Source organism: Trachypithecus francoisi, unplaced genomic scaffold (genome assembly GCF_009764315.1).
Source record: "Trachypithecus francoisi isolate TF-2019V2 unplaced genomic scaffold, Tfra_2.0 Lachesis_group12, whole genome shotgun sequence".
NCBI classification, from domain to species: domain Eukaryota; kingdom Metazoa; phylum Chordata; class Mammalia; order Primates; family Cercopithecidae; genus Trachypithecus; species Trachypithecus francoisi.
In genome coordinates, this window is record NW_022681457.1 from 83,002,026 (window position 1) to 83,023,016 (window position 20,991).

The 20,991-nt window shown below is 55.2% G+C and overlaps 1 protein-coding gene across 5 annotated transcripts in view; it reads left to right on the forward strand.

The window, feature by feature from the left end:
- The window catches only part of HIVEP3 (HIVEP zinc finger 3), a 529,998-nt gene extending 509,757 nt beyond the window's left edge, over positions 1-20,241 (forward strand). For all 5 annotated transcript variants that reach the window (XM_033226865.1, XM_033226866.1, XM_033226867.1 and 2 more), the window contains 4 exons: positions 1,846-2,021; positions 8,294-8,380; positions 12,999-13,933; positions 15,357-20,241. In XM_033226865.1, coding sequence (XP_033082756.1) covers positions 1,846-2,021; positions 8,294-8,380; positions 12,999-13,933; positions 15,357-16,172 — 2,014 coding nt within the window. In that variant the 3' untranslated portion in view covers positions 16,173-20,241. The remainder of the gene's footprint in view (positions 1-1,845; positions 2,022-8,293; positions 8,381-12,998; positions 13,934-15,356) is intronic.
- Positions 20,242-20,991: the final 750 nt, after the last annotated feature.

Below are 20,991 nucleotides of genomic sequence, written 5' to 3' on the forward strand. Positions count from 1 at the left end.
TGTGAATGTGGGGGGTGTGATTGTGGGGTGTGGGTGTGTGAGTGTGTGGGGATGTGGAAATGAGTCTGGAGTTGTGAATGTGTGGATGGGTGAGGGTGGTGGTGTGTGTATGTGTGAATATGGGGTATATGAGTATTCAAGCAGAGGCGCAAATGTCTGGTTGTGGGAGTGTGTAGGGGTGTGAGTGTGAGGGTGTGGGGGGTGTGGGGTGAGTGAAGTGAGTGTATGTATGTGTATGAAGGTGGGGACGTGAGCATGTGTGAGGGTGGGGTGTGTGGAGGGTAGGGGTGTGGGGAGGAGAGTCGAGTGTGTGAGGGCAGGGGTGTCAGTGTAAGTGTGAGGATGGGGTGTGGAGTATGTGAGTGTGGGGTGTGAGTGTGGGGGTTGTGGGGGGTGTGGGGTGTGAGCATGTGTGTGGAGGGTGAGCATGGGAGGGTGAGCGTGTGAGTGTGGGGGCGTTAGCATGTATGAATGTGAGGGTGAGTGTGAGGGTGAGTGTGGGGTGTGAGCATGTGTGAGGGCGAGTGTGAGGGCAGGGGTGTGGTGGTGGTGGTTCCGTTGCTGCCAGCAGGCTCTCTCCCTTAAGTCCCCTCTTCCAAGCCCTTCCTTCCGACGTCCTTTCAGCTGTAAGCTGACGGCCCCATTGGAGCAGGGTGGAGCCCCTACTGCTGTCCCTGGCTCACCTCCTCCCAGCCACCTCCTGCCCCTCTGTGCTGGACCTGGTTGGGGCAGGTGGTGCAGAGTGAGTAGGGCACGGGCAGCTCTGGCTGGCATTGGAAGGTGCGCTCCACAGGCTGAGAGGCCACGCCTCCAACATGTGCCTTGCCAGTGGCCTCTCAGGCTTCACGAGTCAGAAGGCTCCTCCTGGAAGTATGCCAGGGTCCCCTCTCCTGGCGCATCCCCTGCCACCCTCCCCACCGCATCTGAGACTTGCACATGTATAGCATTAGAACAAGACGGCTTCATCGTGATCCTGTTGCGCATGTGGGACCTGTGGGTTTCCTTCTAAGTGGAAATAAGAGCATTCTGATTCATGCTTCAGGGGCAGCTCCTGAAAGCTGGTGGCACTTCCAGATAGAACCCCAAGCGATGTGGCAGGTGGCTGGGACCCTGCAGCCTGCAGAGCGTGAAGACTGAGGTGCAGGTGAGGGAGAGAGCTCAGGACTCCTCATTCCAAACTCTGAAGCCAGGGAAGCAATGGTGGTCCCTGTTCCTTCTCCTCCCATGAACGTCAGGGCGGCTTCCTGGCAGATTGGACAGGCTTTGGGGGAGGCACTTTCAGAGCCTGGTTCTGGCACCTTCTGGCTATGGGATCTTGGACGAGTCTCTCACTGTCTCTAAGCCTCGGGGTCTCACGGGCTTTCCATGGTGAGGTGGTTGTGCTTTGATTTGGGTAAAGTGCCTGGCAGAGTGAGCCTTTGGTGAATGGCGGCTGCCCGAGCTGCTGCTGTTGTTTTATCATCATCATTCCCTCTCTAGGACTCAGGTGGCCTGCGGTGGCTGTTCTTTGTGGGTGAAGCTGTAGCTGGGCTGGCTCTGCCAAGGAGGCTGTCTGGCACCCTGCAGCTCCACATCCTCTCGGTGGGACGCACCAGTGTCTGCTGCCTCTGGGGGAGGAAGAATAGTGCAGCTCCCCCCGTCTGAGGGGGAGGGGCGCAGGGGTCCATGGTGGATCCCCAGGGTAACTCAGTTCCTCCCACTCCCATGGTCCTCTCTGGTTCCGTGACCTCCATTCCTTGCGTCTGTAACGGGCTGGATGAAGCTAGGAAGCGCGTGCATCTTCTGAGGTGGGAATCTGCCTCTTCTCCTTTTTTTTCCCTTTACTATGACGCCTGTTGCTCATAGGTACAAATCAAACGAAGAGTATGTATATGTGCGAGGCCGCGGCCGAGGGAAATATGTTTGTGAGGAGTGTGGAATTCGCTGCAAGAAGCCCAGCATGCTGAAGAAACACATCCGCACCCACACTGACGTCCGGCCCTATGTGTGCAAGCACTGTCACTTTGCTTTTAAAACCAAAGGTAAGAGAGAGTCAGCTGGGGCACTGCCCCTGCCCGCTGCAGGAAGCTCCCCTCTGGGAGTCCCAGCACAGAGTTCAGGTGCCCAGACCTCTTTGCAGGGGGCCTGGAGCAGCTCCATTTCCTGGATTCCCACCCAGCTTGGTGCCCAGTGGCAGGGCAGCTGGCTCCAGACTGGCCTGTGGCTCCCCATGGCTGCCCCCAGCCATCCTCCTGGAACACGCACACAGCCCCTACACCTGTGGCTGCCTGGCCCTGGCCTGCCCAGCCTGGTGCAGCACTCTTGCTCACCGTTCCTGGTTTTGCATCTTCTCTCATCTCCCCTCCCTTCTGCATGTCTCCTGAGCCGTTTATCCACTGATCTGAGGCACTCCAGCATCCATGCTTGTCACTGCCACTCTTGCATTTGGAAATCCATTCCACTCCCAGCTGCTTAACACACTCGCATGCTCACTTCTCATGCCAGAGTGCACCGACCTCCACCCACCTCTCCACTCCCACCCTGTCCCTGCTCCACCCAGCTTCTCTGCACGTCTCAGCACAGGGCCGGCCCCCGACTCCCAGACTGGCAGCCCTGTCACCCCTGCCCCGGCCACACCCCACATCAGGGTCAGGATAGGCTCTGGTAGTCACTGGTGAAAGGAGGGGCCTACTGTGAAAGGCGTGCATCCCAGAGAGCTGCGATGGGTGATGGGCATGGCCTGGCCTGCCATGGCCACCCAGGCCAGGCCCCTGGTGTGGACGAAGGAGCTGAGTCCATGGGATTCTTGGATCACACTCTCCTCCTGCAGGATAGGCAGGGAAGGTCCTGGCAGCTTGGTCATTGCAGACTGAAGTGCCTTGGAGGGAGACCCAGGGCTCTCGGCACCCTGGTGTCTTCAGCCTCTTGAGCTTTATAGATTCCTGGATCAGGGTTTGGACATCAGGGTCCTGTCTTCTCCTTTGAGCAAGTTGGGGTCTTCTGGGAGCCCCGCGGTTTCTCAAGGGGTGAAACTCAAGGGCATCCTTCAGCTGTGCCACCTGTTGACCTTTCTTCTGTTGGCAAAGTTGCTCCCGGCGAGCGAGGCTGGGCCGCTGTTCTGGAGGGGACCCAGCAGGGTCCCTACCCCTCTTCACTTCCTCTGTGCTCTTGCTACCTGGCCCCTTCCATTCTCTCTAAACCAGGTCAAGCACCAGTTTATCACATCCCCTGGGACAGTGGCCTCTTCTCTGACTGTGTTCCCGTTTCTGGTCTCCTGACACCATTAACTGAACCCCTGCCCTGCTCTGTCCCCTCGCCATCATCTGCAAGTTGAGCTCGAATTTTCCTGCCAAGGTTTTGGTTTAAACAGAGGTGCCTGCCCTCCCACTGCCTTTCCCTGATCCTCTTCTCTCTTAGTGTCTCATAAACAATGTCCCAAAGGTTGCCCAGAGAGGGCAGATAGGCCCAGGACTCCGCACCCACCCCATGGGTGCTTCGAAAGTGTCTTCCATCCCTGGAGCCCTGCCCAGCATGCGTCGCCCTGGACATGGGCTGTCCCTGACACGTCCTCCAACCGCACTTCCTCTGGCCTTCTGCAGCCAGTTGAGATTTTATGGAAGAGTAAGATGGAAATAACTGACTGACAATTCAATGGACGGTCTTCAACTCTAAAAGCAGAAAACTTCTCACCCAAGTCCCCTTGAAGGTGAAGAAAGTGATCCCAGAAAGCAGAATAGCTGTTAATGCTGGAGCTGCAACTAGAACACAGGACCCGAGCTCCAGGGCATCACCCCATCGTCTTCCTTTCTCTGAGCAGTTAGTTTTCTCCCTTCCCTAGGGTGGGTGGCAAAAAGCTGCACTTGGAATGGCCTGTGTCCAGGGGACCACACTGTCCTCAGCCTGAGGAGCCCTGAGAGTTCCCAGCCCAGGGCCATGCAGAGCACACCTGTGCTCCACACGCAGCCGGGGCTGCCCATCGCCTCAGGAAACCATCACTCTGCCCCGTGAGACTGGAAGTTTCCAGCCCAAGCAGTTTCCTGCAGGGGGCCCACTCGATTCCCTTTGCCTTGGGTCCCTAGCAAGAGCCCCTACTTTCTAGGAGATGCCTTCATTGGAAGCCACACTGAGCCTGTCTGCAGTCCCTTCCTGGGTCTCTGTGAGCCAGCACAGAGCTGGGGCCCTGGAGGGCCTTGGAGGGTCCAGAGTGCATAATCTGAACAGAGGGGCGGTAGGCCGTCCACATTTCCAGGGGTATAGAGCATCCCCCGAGGGAAGGCTGCCCCTGCTGTCCCGAAGGCCAGGCCCATGAGGCCGTGCTCTCAACCAGTGATCAGGCAGTGCCCTGAGCTCTTCCTCAGCTGTTCACAGGGGCTTCTAGAAGACTAGAACCTTCCAGAACCAACGCAGGGAGCAGATGGGAAATGGTGGAATCTGAAACTGTTTGACTAACAGAGGGAAGGCCAGTGGGGATGGTGGCAATCGAAGCAGGGAAGGCTCCCTGTTAGCTCTCTCTGCAGTATGGGGGTGAAGGGAGAGCAGGACGCTGGAGCTCCTGTCTGTTTCTGGGGCCAGGTGTCTTTGTGGAGTGCTGGGTCCCGTAAGCCATCAGCTCAGACAACACAGGCCTCTTCTCTCTGGGGCTGTGCGCCTCCCTATCGGGCCACCTCCAGGCCTGCCCCAGGCGGCCCTCCCGGCCCTACCACCCAGCTACCCCAAGGCCTGGGGAGCCCCTCCTGCCTGCCTGTCTGTCTCTGTCTGCCGTGTGTGTCTCGTCTCTTGTGTCAGACGTCGTGGCAGCAGCTCAGGCCTCTGGAAACTGGCTAAGGAACGCGTCAGTAGGTGGGGCTGGGGAGGCCTGTGGGTGGCCCTGTGGCGGCTGGGGGGTCCGATTTCCTCTTCTCAGATGGTTCCCAGAGGCTGGCAGATGGCTGTGCCATGTCCAGGCCCTTGCACCGATCGCCTCGGGGGACAGAGATGGCCTCAGGTCTGCCAGGCCGGCAGGGGCAGGGACAGAGCGGTTGGTCAAAGCCGAATGAGGCAGGCAGGGTTGGTGGTGGATGCCCTTTTATCGGAGGTTCTGCCTCTCCCCCACCCATCGCCTTCCCTCTCACTTGCCTTTGCTCTTCATTCCAGGCCTGTCAGGCTTTGGTGGGGTCTGGGATGACTGAGAAACTATGACTCTGCCTGACAAGCCGAGGCCCTGGCCCTCAACAGGGAAGTGGTGTTCAGGCTGCACCTGCAGCCATGTGCCCCACCTTCCCCTTTCACAGAGGAGGAGATGGACCTGGAGAGGGAAGTCACAGAGGGACCCAGACAGCACTCAGGGCTGCCCAACCAGTGTCCACTCCTGGACCCGCAAAGTCACCTCCGATCCTGACTCCTCCCTGCACCCCCGGGGTTGGGGGCAGAGGAGAGACAGCCCTTTGGGGGGGCTCCCTGGTGCCTTCTCCTGAGAAAGGTAAAACCATTTCACCATAAGCATCATCTTAGCATCTCTTCCTCCACACCCAGCATGGTGCGTGGCAGAGCCCCCAGCTGCTCAATAGAGTGACTGGCATGGGGACAGGGGTCTGCTCTCTGCCAGGCACACTCTGCTGCCATTCTACATGTGTCACCTCATCAAGTCCTCCCACATCCGCACGAGGTAGGTATTACTTCACAGTTGCAGAAACGGGGGCTCAGAAGGTTAAGGAACTTGCCCAAGAGCCCACAGCTAGCAAGCTGCAGAGCCCACAGTCAAACCCAAGGCTGCCAGGTTCCATCTAGGTTCCACTCTGCCTCCACATGGAGTGGGAAAGGCCCCCAGAGTCTCGAGACCTGAGTCTAAATGGAACTCAGCACCAACAGCACTGTGGCTGTGGGCCACCTGATTCGCTGTGTTGGCTCAAGCAGCCCTGCCAGCGTCCGAGACAGCCAGTGATCTTGTCTAATGGTGCCATCAGCACCTGGGCCCAGAGTTAGATCAGAAGCAGAGAGAATCTCAGCCTGGTGGGGGTTGAATTACATGGACTTTGAAGTTCCTTCCAACATTTTCCTCCTGCAATGAGAAGGGCATTTCCCATACGTGGCTATTGTATACCCATTGTGTGCCCAGCATCTAGCTTGGTTCATTAGAGACCTAAACCTTCCAGGCAGAACAGGTGCGACAAATGAGGTAATAGCCAGAATGAGCAGTGTCTGCTGTGCTCTGTGATCTGGGGTAGTCGGGGTAGGGTGGGCGTGGATCCAGGACCTTAGGACAGTGGGTATCTCTGATCCATGGAAGACCCCAGCTGCCTTTTCCCACCTCTTGACTGTCCTACTCTGGCTTTGCCTTCTCATGACAGTGAGGGCAGAAGTCCGCTAGGTTGGACAGGGACCTCTGAGGACCCTCTGGCTACAAGATGACTCTGGAATTATGGCTTTGCTCCCACTATTGCCAGGAGTAGAACATGTAGGTTTATTTCCAGTTATAGGAGGAAAACCCAAATCAGGAAGGATAGAGTCATGAACCAGGACCAAGGTGAAGAACGAGGAAAGGAAGCAGCTCCCCTCCCATCCCTGGTGCCCTTGACTTGAACACCTCTGGGAATCCCAGCTTAAGGTTCCCCCATTAACCTCTTAGCAAAACCCTAAAGATTTCTTCTAATTCTAGGAATGATTAAGAAGCACCCTTTGGTTCATCTGTGGGCCCTCTCCCTGGTCACCTAACCATCCATCTCATCTAATAGTTTTCCTGTTCATTTATCTTCTCATCCTATCTGTTCCTACCATTCTCCCATTTGTCCTCCCACCCATCCAACTTCCCATTCTTTCATCCTCCTATCTGTACTCCTATGCATGTAAAAGTGCATGTGTTCATTCATCCATTCAACCAGCCATTCTTCCATTCATCCATGTCTCCGTCCTCCCATCCAGCTCTCCATCATCCCACCTGTTTATTGACCCATTCTCCATCTATCCTTCCATTTATTTTCATCTACTCACCTATCCTCTGTCTGCCTATTCACCTCCTTATATGCTCATCTAGAGTTCCACCCCTCTGTCTATCCTCTTCCTGTTCTTCATTCTCTTTGTATTTCCTTTATCCACTTTATCTATCCACCCACCAATCACTCTACTCATCCACTCCAGGAGGCTTACCTCTTCCATTCTTCTCTCCTCCGTCCATCCATTCAAACTTACCAATTAATTAGACTAATGGGACAGAGTACCTGATTCAGGGCACTTATGACTTATGATGTTAATGACCATATGGAAATACAGCCATCCCCAGGGCAACAGTGAGCACGTCATAGTTTGGGAGTAGCTGCTGGGCCCAAAGCAATATCCTGAGGCATCTGGCCTGTGTTCTTCTGGGGCAGGCTGGGATGCTCTGCCTGTCCTTCCTAGAACCCTTCTGTCCACCCAGCTGTGTGGCCTGTGAAATGTTGTGCACCTGCTGGGGAACTGAAGCTGTTGTTACTGTTCCCTGATTCCACAGAGCTGCTGTCTCTGCTCTGCAGCTTGTGGGCTGGACCTACAACTTGGGGCAAAGTCAGCCTCCCCTCTGAGGGCTTTGTAGGCATGGAGCAGGACAGAGGCCTTGCCCGGGCCTTCCCTGACCACCCTGGTCCTGTGTCTGCACTGTAGATTGGCCTGGGGAATCTGAAGGCCCAGAAATGGGACTTCTCTATGAAAATCAAGCTTGGGCCCCCAGCCTTGTGGCTCCTGAATCCCTGGCCAGTAGACTTCCCTACTCTCACCTTCTGCCCTCTCGCCATGCGTAATATTGAATTTGCCCTGGTTTCTCTACCTACACTAGAATTCTGCCCTGTGGGCTGCCCTAGAAGTGTCCTCAGCCAGAAGGGCATGCTTAGTCCTCACCCATCACGCCGGTCAATGGGAGCCTCCCACGTCATCCCATACTTGAGATGGCCAATAGTGCTGCCTGATGAGCGTCACCAGCTACTAGGGCCAGACTTAAATCAGAAGCAAAAAAACGAAAGAAAGAAACCTATTCCACTTGAGTTGTCTTTTATTTTCTTTTTTTGTTTGTTTTCTAACCAGCATCTCACTTCCTCATTATACTCTCTGTCCCCTCGCAGCCCCCGCCCCTCCCCCCACCCCCCTACCTAGCTCCTGTGCACTGCCCTAACAGCAGCTGTGGCTACACATCTTGGCCTGAGCACCAGGGCAGAGGGATGCCCCAGCTCCTGTCCAGCCCCTGCAGCTGGCAGGGCCTTGACTGACCTGGAAACCATGGCCTGCCGGCCAGGTGCTACCTCCATGAATCCTGGGCCCACCCTGGCCTCCTGCCCCACAGCAGAGCCTAAGTATTCTCATTTCTTTCTAGGGAATCTGACTAAGCACATGAAGTCGAAGGCCCACAGCAAAAAGTGCCAAGAGACAGGGGTGCTGGAGGAGCTGGAAGCCGAAGAAGGTAACAATTGCCAACCTCCTCCGTCCCCTTTCCCCTCGTCCGCTTTCCCCGTCCTCCTCCACCTTAACTCCTTGCCTTCCCTGCTTCCTTTCTGTCTGCTTTGCTCCATTCCTCCTCATCCCCTCTCTCCCTCCCATGCCTTCACCTTCAGTTCTCCCAACTCTCAGAGACAAAGGTTAAATTCCCTGAATGATTGAGCCGCCTTCCCACGTGCTGATAGGATATGCTGTCAGCCCTAGCTATCATGCATTACCATCTATCATGCAGGTGGAGCGCCTGGCACCCATGGGTGCTCAGTGAATGTTTACTGAATAAATGCACACAAGAGAACTTACAGTCAACGTTGAGTGCCCACTATGTGTCGGGCAGGTTCTAAATGCATGCCCTGAATTATCCCAGCAACCTCTCACAGTGACACTGTGGGACACATACTCTCCAAAGCTCCACACCCACACTCCTGCCTACACACTCCGGCATGGGCCTGACACATGGGCCTTGGAGCTAGGAGAGTTTCACAAAAGCCCAAAGCAGACCTGACAGCTGCTTGTCACCTCCCAGCCCCATCCCCGTACACACCCCGGCCATGGTGGTCAATCCCCAGGAGGCATCTTAGAGTCAGTCTCTGAGAAGACAGGGCAGAGGATTCGAAGCCAGTGGGTCTGGCTGGGCACTGTCAGGCCTTAGCAGTCAGACAGGTGGCCAGAAGGGCTTTGGTGGTGGACGGCAGTCCCTTCAACAGGAGGCTGGAGCCATATCTCCAGCACCAAGCAAAGCAGGAAGCATACTGATTCCCTGAAATCAGCCCCAGGACTTAGAGTGTGACAGAGAGGAGTGTGTATGCACGCACTGTGTGTCTTGTTCCATTTTTGTTTTTCCAATTTGGGGAGTATCTGTAGTCTTACAAAAAAGAGTTAAGTCATATTTCCTTTTAGGTGGAATAAGTCATTTTTATAGAGTAGAACACCGTGAACTTGGGGCTGTTCACCCCAAAGCTAGAATGTGGGTTCACTGTGCTTGACAAGGATACACTGGGCCATATACACATGTTGTCTCATTGAGTCCTCAAAACAGGTGGCAGAAACTTGCGTCACGCATGTTAAGTCAGGGAAGTCAAAGCTCAGACAGGTAAAAATAGCCCAAGGTCACACAAAAACCCTGGCTGCATGCCACTCCACTGCCTGGTGGGCTGAACCAGGGGAGCCTGAGCCTAAGCCAGGGCCCTCCCCTGAGGTCCCTGCCCCGCCCCAGCCTCATTTTCCCAGTGGAGCGAAGGGGGATGCTCAGAGCCACTTTTCTGAAGAAGAAATCCATGCATTCATTCCAGAAGTAATTACTGGGCACAATCTCTGTGCCTGGCTCTATTCGGGGTGCTGGAGGTTCTGCAGTAAATAAAACAGCTCCTGTCCTCAGGCAGTCGGCATGGCAGGGGAGCTGGGCAAGGAACGAAGGTGGAGTAGAGCAAGGGCCTTCCCTGTGAAGCCAAAGAGAAAGCAGAAGAGCCAAGTGAGGGCTGGGGCGCGTGGGGAGGCTCTGTGCTAGACAGAGGGGTGTGAGCAGAGAACCCCCACCGGAAGGAACCGGAGTCAGGAGCCACGTGGGGTCAGGGAGGAGCTCTCCTACAGAGGGAGCAACAGGTGCAGGGTCCCCTAGTGCTGGAGCCCGCTGGGCGCGGTGGCAGCCGGTTCGAAGAGACCTGGAGCCTGAAGGCTGAAGGGCACCGGGGGTGCCCTGGAGCGGAGGAGAGAGGCAGGGCGTCCTCTGGTCTGTGCCGGGGGTGCGGGGAGGCCGGATGTGCTCAGGAGGTGGAAAAGCGGCGGGATTCTGGGTGGGCTCTGGAGGGAGAGCCCACAGGCTTAGCTGGCCCCATATGGGGCAGAAGGGAGTGGGGAGGACGAAAAGGAGCCAAGGAGGACTCCAAGGTTTACGGCCCAAGAGACTGAAGGATGGAGTTTCCACTTCCCGCGACGAGACACATGCAGGGGGGAGCGGCATGAGTTCGTGTCTGTGGAACGGGAGGTGGCGCGTGGGAGGACTGCCTGGAAGGAGCGAGGCGCCCCGTCCCTGCCCACGGTGCTGGCCAGGCTGGGCGCCAGCGCCACCGCGTGGCCTCTCCCAGCGGCGCCCACCGCGCGCTCAAGCACTCTCATTTGTGGAGCGCTGGCGTGGATCCCAGCAGGGGCGGGGCCGCTCCAGCAAGTGCTCTGGGAAGGGGCCGCCCAGACAGAGGCATTCCCCAGTGCCTTGCAGGAACGCAGATGTGGAGGGCCTGGCCAGCCTCGAGCTGGGCAGGGGACTCTTGGCTTCCAGCATTCATGCACTGAGTGCCCAGGACGGGCCATTATCCCCACTGGGTCTCAACTTCCACATTAGTAAAGAGGGTCTTTATGAGCCCTCCCTGCTGGACATCAGGAGATGCTGCTCCTGACTCTCCTTCACTCCTAACACTACCCCTGTGACCTTCGTCTGCAAAATGCTGACAATCCCACCCCAGCTACCTGCCTGCTGAGACTGAGGGGACAGGGATGACAGGAGCTGAAGTTTATTGGGTACTTACTGTGTGCCAGACCCTCACAGTCCTCTCAACAACTTCCTAGAGTGCTTTTATTGCTACCCAGTTTACAGATGAGGAAACCAGACACAGAGAAAGTAAAGTATCCAACGTCACACAGCAAGGAAGTGGTGGTGCTGAGTTTCAAACCCGACCACTTCCTGCTTCTTAGTGCAGCACATCATTTTTAAACTGTCAGAGTAACAATGCAAGGGCTGTAAACCTTAGTTCTGACTCAGCCACCAGCTCTCACGGGGTCATCTGTGCCTGGATTTTGCTGTATGTAAATGAGGGGCAGGGCCAGGTGAACGGGTGATGAAGTAGGCCCCTGCCAAAGTCCTAGGCAAGGAAAGTAAATGCCTGGGGCATAACTGCAAAGTTCACCCCTATCCCCAGTCCTGCTCTTATCCTAATACTTCATTCCTCCTCTGATCTCATCACCCTGCCTCTAGCCTCAGGGCCCTCCCTTTGCCTGCTAGCCCTAGCTCCACCCCATAGCTTTGACCTACATCCGGCTGAATGCCCACTTTTGTCCACTTTGGACATCTGACTGCTGCATATTGAGTGACTTGGAAGTGCTAGTTCCGGGCTTTCTGGCCTCAGGGCAGCTGGACATGGTGGAGAGCCAAAGCCTGGCTGCCCCAGCAGCCTGAGTCAGCTTCTGTGCCAGCCCTCCTGGTCAGTGGTGGGTGCAGTACTGACATGTGTGAGTGATGGGGCTGACTGGCTGGCTCAGCCCACCTGTCAGCAGCCTCATTCTGCAGACCAGAAACAGGTTCCGATGGTCTAGCGATGGGCCAGTGAGGAGGCCAGATGTTAGCAGAGTTCTCCCCAGCATCGGGATTGCTGTCCATTTCAGAGATGCCCAAACTAGACTCCTGACATGTTAGAGGTGACGCGGCTGGTTGGGGCCATCCCAGAGAAATCAGACCAGGAGGCTAGTATTTCAGAGTCCTAACCCCCACTTTTAGACTCTATTCAATAATTCTGTTATAATTCTTGTAGTCTGTTTAAGGAGTGCAAGTGACCTAAATGTCCAACAATATCTGAAACAAGTATCACAGTTTTGTTGTTTGTTTACTCTTGTGAACAATTGCTTCCAAGTCTCTCAACATGCAGCCGTCAGATGTCCAAAGTGGACAAAAGTGGGCATTCAGCCGGATGTAGGTCAAAAACTATGGGGTGGAGCTGAGGCTGGCAGACAACGGGAGGGCCCTGAGGCTAGAGGCAGCCTGGACTTCAAAAGGGCAGTGGCTCCTCAGACAAGAGCATGGCTGGGATGGGGACCTGCTCTGCAGCCTGAGGCCAGCTTAGTCAAGCCACCCACAGAGACCAGAGGCCACCACCCGCCAGATGCCATTGTGGCAGCCACCGGGAGCCTGATCACCATGGCAGATGTGTGTTTACGCTGACCACTGATGGCTCTGTGCTGCTGGACCAGCCAGTGTGACTGCTCTGTCCTGGAATAATAGATTTCATCATGAATGTGTTAATATGGCAGCTATAATTATTTTTAAGCCCTCGATATGTGCCAGGTCTTCATTTTTCTCCTCCTAGAAAACCTGGTGAGGTGAGACCATCACATTCATTCGGCAAAGGGGGAGACCAAGCAGAGCAAGGTGGGGTAACTTGCCCGTGGCGAAGCCAGCACTGAGATGCTAGTGAAACAAAGACTGTCTTCTTTGCTGTGGCTCAATCCCAGCCCTACTACTGTCTTCCATGGGCAAGTTCATTACTCTCTCTTACCTCAGTTTCCTCAGCTGTAACATGAAGATGAGAACAGTACCAGCTTCACAGGATTCTTTGAGGTCTAAATGAATAAATTTACCTAAAGCTCTCAGAACTGAACATTGCACATTCTAGGCATAAAGGAATTATTGTTCACTGTTGTTATTTACAAAGCGCTCCCATATCTGTTACGTTTCGTGGTTGTCCCCACAATCTTGTGCCCTTGCCATGGCTATTTTGCCCAGTCAGCAGGCAAGGAAACTGGGGCTCAGAGAGGAGCAACCGTGAGGGCAGCGGGGCCAAGGCCCAACCGTGACTTGGGTCTTCTGTGTTTGCCCTCAGGAACCAGTGACGACCTGTTCCAGGACTCGGAAGGACGAGAGGGCTCAGAGGCTGTAGAGGAGCACCAGTTTTCAGACCTGGAGGACTCGGACTCAGACTCAGACCTGGACGAAGATGAGGATGAGGATGAGGAGGAGAGCCAGGACGAGCTGTCCAGACCATCCTCAGAGGCGCCCCCGCCTGGCCCACCACATGCACTGCGGGCAGACTCCTCACCCATCCCGGGCCCTCAGCCCCCAGATGCCCCCGCCTCTGGCACCCAGGCTACACGAGGCAGCTTGGTCTCAGAAGCTGAGCGCCTGACAGCCAGCAGCTGCTCCATGTCCAACCAGAGCACGCCGGGCCTCCCCCGGCTGGGACCGGCCCCTCTGGGCTCTGTGGAGAAAGACACAGGCTCAGCCTTGAGCTCCAAGCCTGTGTCCCCGAGAAGACCATGGTCCCCAAGCAAAGAAGCAGGCAGCCGTCCACCAATAGCCCGCAAACACTCACTAACCAAAAACGACTCATCTCCCCAGCGATGCTCCCCGGCCCGAGAACCACAGGCCTCAGCCCCGAGCCCGCCTGGCCTGCACGTGGACCCAGGAAGGGGTATGGGCCCTCTCCCTTGCGGGTCTCCAAGACTTCAGCTGTCTCCTCTCACCCTCCGCCCCCTGGGAAGAGAACTGCCCCCTCGAGCACATGTGCTCTCCAAACTCGAGGGTGCCACCGACCCAGGCCTCCCCAGATACTCGCCCACCAGGAGATGGTCTCCGGGTCAGGCTGAGTCACCACCACGGTCAGCGCTGCCAGGGAAGTGGGCCTTAGCTGGGCCGAGCAGCCCTTCAGCAGGGGAGCATGGCCCAGGCTTGGGGCTGGCCCCGCGGGTTCTCTTCCCGCCCGCGCCTCTACCTCACAAGCTCCTCAGCAGAAGCCCAGAGACCTGCGCCTCCCCGTGGGTGAGTTCCTGCCCCTGGGGGCTGGGCCGCTTCTCCCCTGTGGGTGCGGGGGTTGTAAGTTCACACCCTCCTGGGTATCACACCTGGAACTAAACAGCTCTGCCAGCTCAGTAGTTATTAATAATTTAGCAAACATTTATTAGGCACCTACTGTGCCATGCACCATGCTGGGTGCCCTGAATCAACTGGCTAATTAAACTTTATTTTAGCCTCAGAAGCACAGAGCATGGACTCTGGAGTTCATGGGATCTGGGTTCTACCACGTATTAGTTTGTTCTTGCATTGCTGTAAACAAATTCCTGAGACTGCTCAGTTTCTGGGGAGGCCTCAAGCAGCTTTTACTCATGGCAGAAGGCGAAGCGGGAACAGGCATCTCACATGGCAGAGTGGAAGCAAGAGAGAGAGCTGGGGGGAAGGTGCCACACACTCAAAATGCCAGATCTCATGAGAACTTACTCACTATCTGGAGGACAGTATCAGTCCCCATGACCCAAACACCTCCCGCCAGGCCCCACCTCCAACACTGGGGATTACAATTCAACACAAGATTTGGGCAGGGACAAATATCCAAACGATATCATGTCACTTGCAAGGGGTGTGGCCTTGGATGTGGGTGTAAATACTCATACAGTTCCCCACCCCCAACCCATCCCCATCTGCCTGTGTTCTTTGAGCAGATGGCAGAACTTAACCAAAACCATCACCATCTCCAATATCACCGTCATCAGTGCCCTCAGAGACACCCTGTCAACCATCAGCACTGTCCCCATGGCCAGCACCACCACTGTCACCATTGCACCAACACACCACGGCTGCCACCCCGTCAGCACAGTCACCATCCCTGTCCCCTCAGCTGCCATGACCCCTCAACTGACAGCACCATCATTGTCAGCTGACCACCTTCCGACACCTTCTCTGTCCCATGTTGCCATGACCCAGCCCTGTCACTCCTGGAGGAACACTGATCTAGGAATCCTTGATTTTTAATTTTGGGGTCACATTCAAATTCCTGGGGGTGGCAGAAGGTCAAGAACCTCAGGTGGGAACTCATGTCCAAGGGTGAAGCTGGGTGAAGACCATTTAGGAACAGGAGAGGCAGCAGACCCACATACAGGCCAGGCTCATGGGTGACGACAGGGCCCCACGTTGCTCAAGTATCCCCTCCTCTGAAGACAGATATGCTGGCCAGAGGCATGGAGACCATAGGGCCTGAGCATACTCATGGTCACTGTTGAGCTGGAGATGGCAGCAGGCTCAGCATCCATGGGCAGGGAGTCAGGAGCTTGGTTCTGGGTTCAGCTCAGCCGGGACTCTGGACTCGCTCTGTGATCTTGGGCAAGTCCCCTTTCCACTTCCAGGCCTCAGCTCCCCATGTGCCCAGCACGTAACCTTCACCTTACCTTGTCTTGTTTTCTGACCCCAGCAGAAGGCCGAGTCCCGAAGTCCCTCCTGCTCACCCAGCCCTGCTCATCCTCTCTCCTCCCGACCATTCTCCGCCCTCCATGACTTCCATGGCCACATCCCGGCCCGGACAGAGGAGAACATCTTCAGCCACCTGCCCCTGCACTCCCAGCACTTGACCCGTGCCCCGTGTCCCTTGATTCCCATCGGTGGAATCCAGATGGTGCAGGCCCGGCCAGGAGCCCACCCCACCCTGCTTCCAGGGCCCACCGCAGCCTGGGTCAGTGGCTTCTCCGGGGGTGGCAGCGACCTGACAGGGGCCCGGGAGGCCCAGGAGCGAGGCCGCTGGAGTCCCACTGAGAGCTCATCAGCCTCCGTGTCGCCCGTGGCTAAGGTCTCCAAATTCACACTCTCCTCAGAGTTGGAGGGCAGGGACTACCCCAAGGAAAGGGAGAGGACCGGCGGAGGCCCGGGCAGGCCTCCTGACTGGACACCCCGTGGGACCGAGGCACCTGCCGAGCCCACACCCACGCACAGCCCCTGCACCCCGCCCGACACCTTGCCCCGGCCACCCCAGGGACGCCGGGCAGCGCAGTCCTGGAGCCCCCGCTTGGAGTTCCCGCGTGCACCGACCAACCCCGAGGCCTCTGCCACCCCGCCGCTGGACCGCAGCAGCTCCGTGGGCTGCCTGGCGGAGGCCTCTGCCTGCTTCCCAGCCCGGAGGAGGAATCTCTCTGGGGAACCCAGGACCAGGCAGGACTCCCCCAAGCCCTCAGGAAGTGGGGAGCCCAGGGCACCTCCACATCAGCCTGAGGACAGAGGCCCCCACAACACTTAGCCTCTCTCCAACTGCTTCAGCATCTGGCTTCCAGTATCCAGCAACAGACGTTTCCAGCCACTTTCCTTGAATCATCCCACTCCCTCAGCCCCATCTGTCCCTCCGTCCAGGAGCTCTCACCGCCCCTTCTGTTGTACCTTCCCATGTATGCAGTTACCTGTGCCTTTTTCTATGCCTTTTGTTGCTTAAAAAGAAACAAAACAAATCACATACATACATTTAAAAAAAACAACAACAACCCGTGAGGGGTCTGAGGCTGTGAATAGTTTATGCTTTTGGGGAAAGGCTGACGGTGGAGCCTCCTGACCCTCCCCACTGTGGTTTGCAGCCACCCACCCCAGAGGCTGGCAGAGGGGAAGGGGTGCACTGAGGGAGAAAGGAAAAGGAAACTTCAAACAATATAGAATTAAATGTAAAAGGAAGCACTCCTGTGTACAGATGCGATCAAGGTTCCTGTTTATTGCCACTTTACCCCCTGCCCAGCTCATGGCCACCCCTCTCTGCCAGCAGAAAGATCAGTGTCCCCAGGCACAGGGGTGCAAACAGAGGCAGGTGACCCCCACCCAGGCCCCAGCAGGCAGGCCCAGAAAAAATAATCTTTTCCTTTTTTTTTTTTTTTGGCAAGAAAATAAAATTATGCTTTTCCTAGGATTTCAACACAAAATAATAGGTGCAGGTAGAAGGAGGAGGGTTGGCTCCCCAAGGGCCCCTGGATACTCTGGTAGTCTGAGTCATAGGCCCATCCTGGCACTCCACAGGTGGGCAGGCCATCCCACCCACGCACCCCCACTCCCAACACCTCCCTTCTGCACCCCACCCTGGCCCCCTGGGCTAGGGAAGGAGCCCTGACTGTCCGTCCCTGGCTCCCAAGCCCCTGACCAAGGCCTCACTCTTCTGTTGCCTCCTCTGTTCTAAAACTACCCACAAAGGCGGAAGTGGCAGGGCCCAAGCCTTAGGGGTCATTCCTGAGACTGGGTTTTGGGTTTTGTTTCACCCTGGGGTACAGGGGACCCTGCTCCACTCATGGCTGGGTTTTTCCAGTGCTCCACAGCAGAGGTTTGCAGGGAACTGTTTCGGACCACTTTGCCACAGGACTGTTTCCCCCTCTCCCTGCCCCACACTGTCCCTGTCTCCACTACCCCAAGGAAATACCCAGAACTGTGGCTGGTGGATATGGCCCGGGCCTGTTTGCTGTCTTACACCTCTTTTTTAAAAAGAGAGAGAGGACGGTATTTGATACTTTGCCCAGCCACCACAGATTCTCGTGACCTAGAGGATTTTTGAATTGTCCTAAGTCATTGGAATTCTCCAAAGCAATCAGTGCAAGCCAGTGCCTCTTCCTTACCCCTCCCCCCCCACCTTCAAGAAGCTGCCCTGCATTTCCTGGGGCAAAACTCTACTTTGTAAGAAAAATAATAGGACCAGAAATTTAAATCCCAAGTTGAACTATGGAACTTGAACTCTAGTGTGTTTGCCCCAACTGGGAGAAGTGAGTTTTCCCCCAGTGTTCCAGAACTGGTTTTCTTTACTTTCTACAAAGGAGGGCAGCACAGGGACTATGGTCGTGGCCCATGAAGGCTGGGTTTGATGCCACCCTATAAAGAGCAGGGACCTCTCTGGCCAGTCCCCAGTCCTCAGCCAGGCTGTATAAATCAAGTGCCCGCCCCAGGGCTCTTGAGCTGTTGAAGCTGTTTGGGTACAGGACACACTAGGTGGGGAGGGTTAAGACCCTTCTGTGAGTTCCCTGTGCGGGGCCGTACTTGCCTCTTCCAATTCGTGGCCTTTCCCCGGCTTAGTCCCTAGTAGACAGACAAACCAGCCACAGTCCAGCCTGCAGCCAGACCACCTTGTGCATTCATTCTCCTTTGCCTCACTCAGAGCTAAAACAAAAATGAGACGAAAGGCAGGGCCTCCCTGGGGGTCCACTGTGCTCCAGGGTTCTGGGGAGTCAAGATTAGCCAGCAGCTCCTGACTGCTTCCCTCAGAGATGAGGGCTGTCATCCTCCCAAAAGCAGCAGTAAGCCCAGCCTGGACCACACCATCCATATTGCTGGACAGTGGCCTGGCAGAAAGTGACTCCTCCGAGTCCCAGGAGGCCAGGGCTTTTCCCACCCTTGCCTTCCAGCCCTAACCCATGGGACTGCCCACGGGTTGGAAGCTTCAAGGGCTGAGGTCTGGGAGCTGCATAAAGGCCTTTGCTTCAGCCCAGGTTAAAAATCTCCCTGGGCAGGCTCTCTCTGCCCCAGACCTACAAAGCAGCAGACTGGGGACTCTGGTGGACTAGCCCCTGATATTGGTGGGGGACCCCACACCACTCCACCCCACCCTGCCTTCCAGCTCTCGTGGGCATTTTTCTCCCTGCGCTCAAATAGCCTACCCACCCAAGGTTTCCTCCCTGGGCAGCCTAGCAATGAACAGCGCAGCCGGCAGGGCAGAGGCCCGGCAGTCACCGGGCCCGTCAGGCTCAGGCAGAGAAGCCACAGGGGCCAGGAGTCACTGGAGACTATTTCTAAATGATGGGGGGAAATGCACAAATAGAATCTCACCAAAGGGCTGCCTCCACATTGATGCTGTGCCCAGAGGGACACAACCAATGCCACCAGACTGGGTATATGTCACTGGGCACAGCTCTAACCCCCTCCTCCGGACTCTAGTCCCAGTCCTCTGCGCACAGAGCCTCCAGCCCACAGGTATACCTTCATGATTTGGAGAAAGACGCGTGCCCCATGCACACCCTCCCCTGGGCCTTCTGCCCTGCTCCCAGTCACTTCCAAGCTTCCTGTTTGCCTGTGATGTTATTGTGCCTGTTGAGGGATGCAGCAGAGGAGGCAGTGGCTGACTTGGCACAGATGCCTGCTGCGTGCTCTGTTGAAATGCGCAGGGTGGCCATTCCTCGGTACAGACTAGCCCTGGTCCTTAGGTGTGGGCAGTAGGGGAGGAACCAACTGGTCGAGGTTTCAGAGCCAAACCTTGCCTTCAGTTGGTGAGTCCTTGCCCCCCAGGCCTGCGCTCCACGACGCCCTTCAACCTTGGCAATCTCAGTGCCATCCTGGATAGTAACCCCACTCCTCTCTGCTCCTGCCCGCACCTATGGCTCTCACTCTGGCCTCAAGCCCTGCGACCCTCCAGGAGCCTGACAGCAGCCAGCTGCCTGCACTGTCGCCTCCATAAGCTCCAACTTCCAGACCCAGAAGTCCCTCTGCTTCCCTCTGTTGGAAAAAGCCTAAAAGAATTAGCTTCCAGATTCCTCTAGCTCCTGCTCCATTCCCACCCAGTCCTTCTGAAGAGGAATGAGCAATACATCTGAGCTGGATTTCTCTCTAGTCCTTTCTCCAGACAAATCCTTCTTAAAGCAAAAGTCCTGGCTGAGCACCTGTCCTTGGGGACCGATCTGCCGTGTGACCAGGGAAAGAAAGTTCCCGAAAACCTATTCCACCAATTCTGCTTCTGTGTTGTGAATCCAGTCTGCTTTCCATTAGAAAACCGCTTCGGCACTTATGGTCACTTTACTAAATCTAGTATGTAAAAAAAGAAAGAAAGAAAAGAAACAGAAAAAAGAAATGTGCAGGCAAATGTAAAATACAATGCTCTCTGTAAGATAAATATTTGCCTTTTTTTCTAAAAGGTGTATGTATTCTGTACGTGAAATTGTCTGTAGAAAGTTTCTATGTTCTTAAATGGCAATACATTCCAAAAATTGTACTGTAGATATGTACAGCAACTGCACTGGGATGGGGTAGTTTTGCCTGTAATTTTATTTAAACTCCAGTTTCCACACTTGCATCTTGCAATGTTGGTATGGTATATATCAGTGCAAAAGAAAAAAACAAAAAACAAAAAAAACAAAAAATCCACGCAGGTCTAAAGCACAGAGTCTGACGTTCAAAAGGAAAAATGCTCAGTATTGATGTGTGTGACCTTTGTTGTAAATTACATCTGTACTGTGAATGAGAAGTTTTTACAAGTATAATAATTGCCTTTATTACAGCTCTGGCTGAGTGTTCAGCCTGAGGATATTTTTTAAAAAAAAAAATTAGCATGTTGGAATAAATTTGAAAATCCCAACATAGCCCTGCTTGCCTGGCTCATGGTTTTTCTAGAGGGTTCCACGATGTCAGAGTTGGAAGGACACTGGGCATCCCAAGTGCTCATTTTGCTTCACAGCAATCAGGCCAAGAGAGCGGAGGTGACTAGGCTGCTGTCACACAGCCCAGGACTCTCTTGCAGACCCTGGAAAGGTCTCTCGAGGAAGCGCCAGATATAGCACCATCTGGTTTGGGGCCTGTATTTGTTCCCTAGTCTGCGGTGACAAATCACCACAAACTAGGTGGCTTTAAACAACAGAAAATTATTCTCTCACAGTTCTGGAAGCCTTAACTTCAAAGTCAAGGTGTTGGCAAAGTTGATTCCTCCTGGAGGCTCTGAAGGAGAATCAATTATATGCCCCTCCTAGCTTCTGGTGGCTGCAGACAATGCTCGGCCTTCCCTGGTTTATACACTCATCACTCCAATCCCTGCCTCCACAAGGCCACATTCACAGATTCCAGGCATTAGGACATAAACTTAACTTTCGGGGGGGCCCCCATTCACCTCACTACAAGATGAATAGTGAATTGGTTCTTGAGTGTTGACAGTGGGGAGGCACAGCACTTACTGCCTGTGAGACCTTGGGCAACTCACCTAACCTCTCTGTGCCTCTATTTGTAAATCTGTGAAGTGGAGGGGCATGATCCATATCTGTAAGGGCTGGTGTGCGGATGAAGTGAGATGGCATATACAGGGTGGCTAACAGAGCCTGGGACATAGTAAGCCTTCAACA